The 7,575-nt window shown below is 49.2% G+C and overlaps 1 protein-coding gene across 1 annotated transcript; it reads left to right on the plus strand.

Moving 5' to 3' along the window:
* The first annotated feature begins 254 nt into the window (after window positions 1–254).
* On the plus strand, window positions 255–2,995 carry LOC108922562 (suppressor of cytokine signaling 3-like). The gene is made up of 2 exons (XM_018732764.2): window positions 255–436; window positions 973–2,995. The coding sequence occupies exon 2, from the start codon at window positions 1,117–1,119 to the stop codon at window positions 1,741–1,743; it is 627 nt and encodes a 208-aa protein (XP_018588280.1). The 5' UTR covers window positions 255–436; window positions 973–1,116; the 3' UTR covers window positions 1,744–2,995.
* Window positions 2,996–7,575: the final 4,580 nt, after the last annotated feature.

Raw genomic sequence — 7,575 nt, forward strand, 5'->3', positions numbered from 1 at the left:
TGAACTCGATCTTGCGCCATAAACTGACAATGAATTGTTGTTTTTCCCTTTTTTTTTTTCAAAATTCGCAACCGTCACAAAGGGTCATTTCTCTCTGTGAATACCAGGAATCGTCCCGCAAAGAAAAAAAAAAGCGGGGGGAGGAAGAACATGATTAGTTCTGGGCGTGTGTGTGCATGCGAGTGTGTGTTCATAAACCTTATTACAGTGCGCTTTACCAGAAGCGGCCGTCTTACTGGAAGGGGGGCGGAGCGGCGGCGCGCTTAAATAGAGCCGCAGGGACCGAGCGGAGACGCGCGGCAGTGCTACACACACACACTGCGGTACACATACCCGGCGCGGCGACTACGCCAGCACAGAACCGGAGAGAAAAACGACTTTTTTCTCGTTGTAACGAAGTTGAGAAAATTTGTCCAGACGGGCAGACATCTTTCAGGTAACTATCTCATCTGTCTCTCACTCCTCGCTCTTCTTGGACTTCCTGAGACTGAGCAGCGGCTGCACACACACACACACGCAGTGAGAGACAAAGAAATTATAAAGGATGTTTTTCGCGCTTGTGTGGAGGGCACACGGTTCGGTTCGGACGGGGCTCAGGTTGGGCCGGACACGGTAGGACGGGACAGGAGCCGGCGGGGCTCGCGCTGCCCAACCCTCAGCAGCCGCTTTTTAAAGGACCGACCGGAGCGCGAGGTGCCAGGCGGTTCTGAGCAGCACGAGGCGGGCTGTCCCGGGTTACACTTCCAGGAAACTTGGGTTGAGTGATAATGAGTTTACGGTACTGCGGATGAGCGCGCGCGCGCCAGACAGCTGCGTGCGATTGGATCCACAAGAGTGTTTCCACACTTTCTCTCTGAACAGGCTCCTTGAGCTCATTTTCAACAACACTTTGTGTTTGGAGAATAATAATGCCTCCTCTTCTGCGGAGTGTGCTGACATCTGATGCAAACTTTGCCTTCTTCTCTTCTGCAGCTGCCCAGGGTCCTAGAGCAAGGAGCGCTTGTTCCAGATGTTCTGACAGGACAGAGCACCCGAGGGCTGCCATCTGCCTTCCGCTCACCCGTCCTCCAAGACCAGCGTGCTGCCATCGGCCAGCCTAGGGCACGGCGCAGCGCCATGGTAACACACAGCAAGTTTGACTCCGCCATGAGCAGCAGCCCCTTCGAGACAAGCATGCGGCTGCCACCCCATCACTACAAGACCTTCAGCTCGAGGCTGCAGTACCAGCTGATCCTCTCCGCTGTGGGCAAGCTGCAGGAGAGCGGCTTTTACTGGGGCCCCATGAGTGGGAAGGAGGCCAACAGCCTGCTGGGGCCGGAGCCGGCCGGGACCTTCCTGGTGCGCGACAGCTCTGACAGACGGCACTTCTTCACACTCAGTGTCAAGACAGCGTCAGGTCCCAAGAACCTGCGCATCCAGTGTGATGGCACCACGTTTTTCCTGCAGAGTGACCCCAAGAGCTCGCAGGCCGCACCGCGCTTCGACTGCGTGCTCAAGCTGGTGCACCACTACATGCCCCCCAGAGGCAATGTCAACGGGGGGGGACCCCGCAGCACCTACTTCATCCACTCAGGCAGCGAGAAGGTCCCCCTGGAGTTGCTGCGCCCGCTGTCCACCAACTTGTCCTCTCTGCAGCACCTCTGCCGCAAGACAGTGAATGGACACCTTGACATATCCGGCAAAAGGGACCAGCTGCCTCTCCCCCTCAAGGAGTTCCTACAGGAGTATGATGCCCCCATCTAAAGAGCCTTGGCCAAGACCTCTGACAGGCACAGTCCCCCGGGGGGGGTATCAGAGCATCTCGTGCAATGGCAGGTGGCTCCCCCGGTCACAGCTGATGGGTTGTTCGGCCCATGAGAGCCAACCATCGCCAGTAGGACGGGAGTCACCAGTCACCATGTTCTTGCGGCAGGTAGAACGGTGGCCAAGATGGAGACATGGAGGACGCATCGCTGTGGCGTCCTGCTTCAACCACCAGGCCTTTGAACAAACAGGGTCTGCTCTGCCTGAAGGACACTTGACTGACGGCACAGGCCACCCGCCTCTTCGTTTTTCCCCGAGAATTTTACTGCTGACCAGATGTGCTGCTAATCACCTGGCTGTGTTCCAGCCACCAATCAAACCTCTTTCTTCCTCCCTCCACCCCTGGCATTTGACCATTTAGGACCCGTTATCCTGCACGAGACACTGGGTGGAGGAAGGCCTCCAAGGATTGCTTTGTGACTCTAGGGGACACCACATCACCCGAGCTGTCAGAACAAAGCAAAAGACTGGATGCTTCCACACGTGTCTCTGCAGTGCCACAACCTTGCTTTCCACACACAGTCCAGGGACACTGCTCAGTGGACATTCTCATGATCTGTGCCTTTCGTGGAGACAATGTAACAACAACAGTGATCTCCAAGAAAACCTCAAAGCAGAACGGGGCGGCGGTTCGGTGCAGTGACGGCTAGTGACTCGTGTTGAAGAAACTCATGAATGAAGAGAGGGTCCTGAAGGTGGACCTAGTGTTCAGTTTTGCTACACTGTGAGCGCATCAATATTTCTGTGGATCTGGCTGCAGGCCCGGGCATCGCATGGGTTCATGGTTTTGGTTCTGGAGCGGAATGGTTCGATTGCTGGCTGGAGTACAGGCTGATGTGTCAATGAACTGCGGCGGCCGATACGTGGAAAATGTATCCCAGAGAACACACTAGTGTTCATTTTCTGGGCCAGACACCTGATCCAGCCTGCAGATGTTTTTTTCTTTTTAATTTTCCCTTTCTTCCGAAGAGAGATGTGCTCTCCATCTGTGTCAACGGAAGGGCCAGATGTTAATTTGCTTTCTTTCTTTGTCTTTTATAAAGATGTTCTATCCACATGCAGAGCCAGGTGTTCTGGCTGTAATGGCTTGAATATTTGGAAACGTAACGAATCAAAACAACTTTGCACATATTTATATTGAAGACATTTCAATAATTTATATTAAAGAGCACTATTTTCTACCAAACTGAAACCTGTTCTTTGTGTTCTTTTCTTTCTCCTAGAAACTGTCAGGCTTGAGCCATGATGCAGTGATATGCTCTTGAATTCATGATGGTTTCAGCCTATTCAGAGAGCTATTTTCTCAGACTTCCTTAAAAAATAGCAGATTATCAAGTATTGGATAATTACCACAACGCACAAATCTCATACATTTCCAGTTTAATTTTGATTACCCATGCCATTTGTTCCATTTTCACATGAAAATCAAAATATTAAAGTTCATACGAGTGAATAATGACTTAGAGCAGCCACTAATTGCTGTTACACTTCATGTCACCTTTCAGGTGAAATTTTATTGGACACCATAGGAAACTAAAAGTTTTAGCTAAATCCTCAAAATGAACTGATTTAAAATATGTCATATGTTAAGGCAACAAATGATCTAATCCATGTTGCTTTCATGGATAGAACTGTAAGGTACCGGTTACAAGTATAAGTTGCGAAGAAATAGCACTAATAATAGAAGGGGGAAAAAACTCAGTGGGTCTTTGCACTGCAAAATGCAGACAGCGATACAATGCAGTCTGTAGGAAATTTGTCAGTGATTTCCCAGGAACCTCTAATTTAATCACTGCTGCATCTGGCACTGATTTACAAAGTAATTCCAAAACAAAACCTATCTCAGAAATCTAAACTGAGCAGTTTCACTCTAAACATGACATGCGCCCAATCTGATTTTTTCTTGAAAGCAGATGGTTCGCATAATCATTCTCGACTCATTCTCTGCCATGTTTTCCTTGTTATACGAACTGCTTTATCCATAATTCTCGAGAGCGGAACATTGTGAGCAGTGCCTTTTATCGAAAGGCTGCAAAATAAGAACAAACACCAAAAATTAGAAGTGTGAAGGGAGACAGTGGCAGAAAACAGGTTCTGAAGGCAGTCTGTACCACACTCCTGTGTTGAACTCCCCCAAACCCAAGTGCTTTACAAATCCTGCAAAGTGAAATAGCATAACAATGATTAATGGAGACACCACTGAATCGCCAGGCACATGTTGCTCTGAAAATAGCATGGAAAATATATTGTTCTTCATCTCTCCGGCACATGTTTACTGAACCTCCACAGGGACACCAGCTCGTCCCCTATGTGGAATTTACACCTGTGCACAATGTCACTGCACAGATGGGATCCAGTTCCCAAGTGAAAAATACTACCGCCGTGGCCGAAAAGAAGTCAGTCTGAAGTGCCCCATGAGGGAGTCCATTGTCTCCGTGGGTTAATGGGGTTATGGGCTTGGGCTCTTCCTGTGTGAACCACTTCTACGGCTGTTCCAGTCTGTGGTGTAAAACACGCATAAGCTCTGGGCTGCAGCCAAGCGTGGAATATAGGCAAAAGGAAAAAAGATGTTCTGTCTCACAGGGAAGACACTGGAATCTCCAGAAGGCTGATCAAGGATGAGAAAAAACCTGAGGGGGTGACCACTTCCTTCACTTCTGAGCTACAGGCCAGCAAGCAGCAGCAAGTGGAACTTCTCTTTTTCCACGGCACAGTTTGTACACCATGCTATATGTGTCCCTAAGGCACCTTTGCTCTTTACGTAATTTATGGGAGGGACATATTTGGCGTAAGAAGTGGATTACACTTGGCCGTATTCAAAATGTGTGCCAAACCCTTCTTCCTTTCTGTACCAAATGTCTGTCTCCAATAAAAGGAGCATTTTTGTACATTGAAGGGTATATAACCCCACAGTACATTTTTGAGACACAAGAACAGGACCCAAGTGTGCCAGTTGAAAGTGAATGATGGTAGACGTCAGGACTTGGTGATGGATCTGTGTCCTATGGAGTGGACAGAATGCAGTCCAACCAAACAAATGGGAATAGACCAAGTGATGAAGATTCCCAGAATGCCAACCAACACCAAATGTCCATCAACTAATACAACACTTTCCCCTCATCTTTCTTTCAGCCCCCACCCCTGGTGCACTGCCTGACCTGCTGGTGACCGCTCTCTGAGTGGGATTAGAACCCCATACTTCTTTTTGTGCGCTGGATACCGGCCAGCCTGGTAGATCTTTTTTTTATTAGTGTAGACCTAAAGGGAAAGGAATGCAGCAAGCGTTACATTCTAGATTTGAGTGATATGTGCGTGTTTATGAATTTGTGTTGTATGTCTATGTGCACGAGCGGGGGCACGGTGGCGCAGTGGGTTGGGCCACAGTCCTGCTCTCCGGTGGGTCTGGGGTTCAAGTCCCGCTTGGGGTGCCCTGCGACGGACTGGCGTCCCGTCCTGGGTGTGTCCCCTCCCCCTCTGGCCTTACGCCCTGTGTTGCCGGGTAGGCTCCGGTTCCCCGTGACCCCGTATGGGACAAGCGGTTTGGAAAATGTGTGTGTGTGTGTCTATGTGCACGTAATCTGGCACAAGAGTGTACAGTACCAGACCACTGCTCTGTGTAATGCCCCAAAACAAAAGGCATGTTAATTTGGGCTGAGATTTTCTCACTCTTAGATTCCTGCCATGGTGCTTGTGTTCAGCTTCTCCACTTTCTTAGACCCCTCTCACATTTGAAGCAGAAGTGATAAGCTACTTGTTCCCTTTCTCATTAGATTTCCTTAAGGCTGTGTTTCATGGATACCGAGAGGAAATTTACCTCACACAAGACAAGCAAGGGCAAAGACTGAGCTACAGAGGGAAAAAAGCATCTCTGATCTTTGACCCATGTTCAAGCTGCTGGGCAGATGAATAGCCAGCTGTGACGGGAAGCCACTTGTTTGATATCGAGTGTTGACAGGAGGAGTGCCCATAGTTTAGCAGTAAAGAAGGATTCTGTTGGCGATCACCTTGCCATACTGGCCATGCTGAGGATAACTAGGGTTTTTACAAGCTGTTTGATAGCACTTTCAATTTGTCAGAAGAAGTGAGGTGAAGTACTTTAGTTAGTTCCTCCCACGTCGGTTGACGTATTGGGCAACATGTGTTCTCCAATGGGCTCTGTTGACAGCAATGATCTCAGCATCTGTCCATTATATGTTCATGGTCTTGAGGGCCTCTCGAAAGGTGGAATGCCACGTTTTCAGTGGCTGATGCTGTCTGCGCTTTCCCTTTGGCGGCACTCATCGCATCGCTACCTTTGGAAGTCTCTAGTCAGGAAGTTGCAAAATGTGACCCGCCCGTCACATTCATCGTTCAGCAACAGTGTCCTCCAGCTGCAGCAGACCACTATGTGGTAGCACCTCTTTGTCTGTGACCTGATCGAGGTAGGAGATACCCAAAATTTGATGTAAACCGTATTGGTGAAAAACGTTCAGTTTGTGGGCTATCCTTTTCGTAATCCAGGTTTCACTGGCAGGGATGGCTGTTGGGATCATGGTGCTGTTGTACAGTCTGATTTTGATGTTTGTGTTAATGGAGGAACAAGACCAAAGCCACCACATCATGAACTTTGCTCATGAACTCTGCCATTAACGGTCCTAAGCCTGGATGAGAAAGGAGGAAGGCTGAGTGCAGGGTTAGCAACCCTGCCCTCTAAAAAATTATTTCGCTATGGAAACAATGAGGTGAAGTACTTTAGGATGCAGAAACAATTAAGACAAAGTGTTACAAAGGGACGCTCACCCTGCTTTTCTCTGTTTACCATTTCCCAGGGTCAAAGCACCAGCCACCACATTGGGGAAAGGCGTGAGGGTCCATCAGGGACCCCCGATGGGTGTTCGGTTGCAGAGGTGAGTACACGCGACCAGGAGCTCCTCTCATCCTCCCCTTACGTCCTGATCTGCAGTGCCTCTGCCTTCAATGGCTGAATAAACCGAGTGATGCAAATGCTTGAAACGTTCTTATAAATGGACATATGATGCATACATGTGAAAAGGCATATCACTTTTGGATAGAAGTGTTTGGCAGCAATGTAAAAACGTGTGTACAGCAGTTAAACTCCCAGTGTTCATAAGGCTTTCTGAGGAACTTCCAGTGAGCCGGGAAAAACCTCATTTTTAATCCTAAATACTCTCGCTGTTCTTAAAAACCCAACCCAAAATGTAAGCACAACCCTTCGGCGTAACGTTTAATCACACGGTGTTGCGCAACCATACTTTGTACACACACACACAGTTCTTGCTCGGCACACATCGATTACGCGTTCATGAGCAGAACTTGAGAACTGCGTGGATCGTCGCTGTAACGCGATTCAGCTTTAAAACGTTTTCTGAAGTTTTTAATGCATTTTGAACAGAAAGCGATGACACAGGAACCGACCACCCCCCTCCGCACACCTGTCTGCCGCATGAGCTACGTGACGCAGCAGCGTCCCCTCGATGTCGGCCGCCCTCGTGCTCGTCTGCTTCCTCTGCGCTGGTTCGTGAGAGAGCTGCGCGCCCCGCCTGCGCAACCTCTATTTCCATGGAAGCGCCTTCAAAGCAGGCTGCTAACCCAGCCGGTTCTAAGGAAGCGCTCAGCGTTAAAACCCTTATCTGATTTCACTGCTTCTGCCTTCTGCTGAAGTAACAAAGTCGACGTGACGAGAGCTGCGCTTCAACTGCGGCGTCTTTAAATAGCTGCGCGAATGCGCTGAAGGTTTGCGAGAGCGACTTAAAGCGCCATTCAGTGTCGCTT

Source organism: Scleropages formosus, chromosome 3, assembly GCF_900964775.1.
Source record: "Scleropages formosus chromosome 3, fSclFor1.1, whole genome shotgun sequence".
Taxonomy (NCBI): Eukaryota; Metazoa; Chordata; class Actinopteri; order Osteoglossiformes; family Osteoglossidae; genus Scleropages; species Scleropages formosus.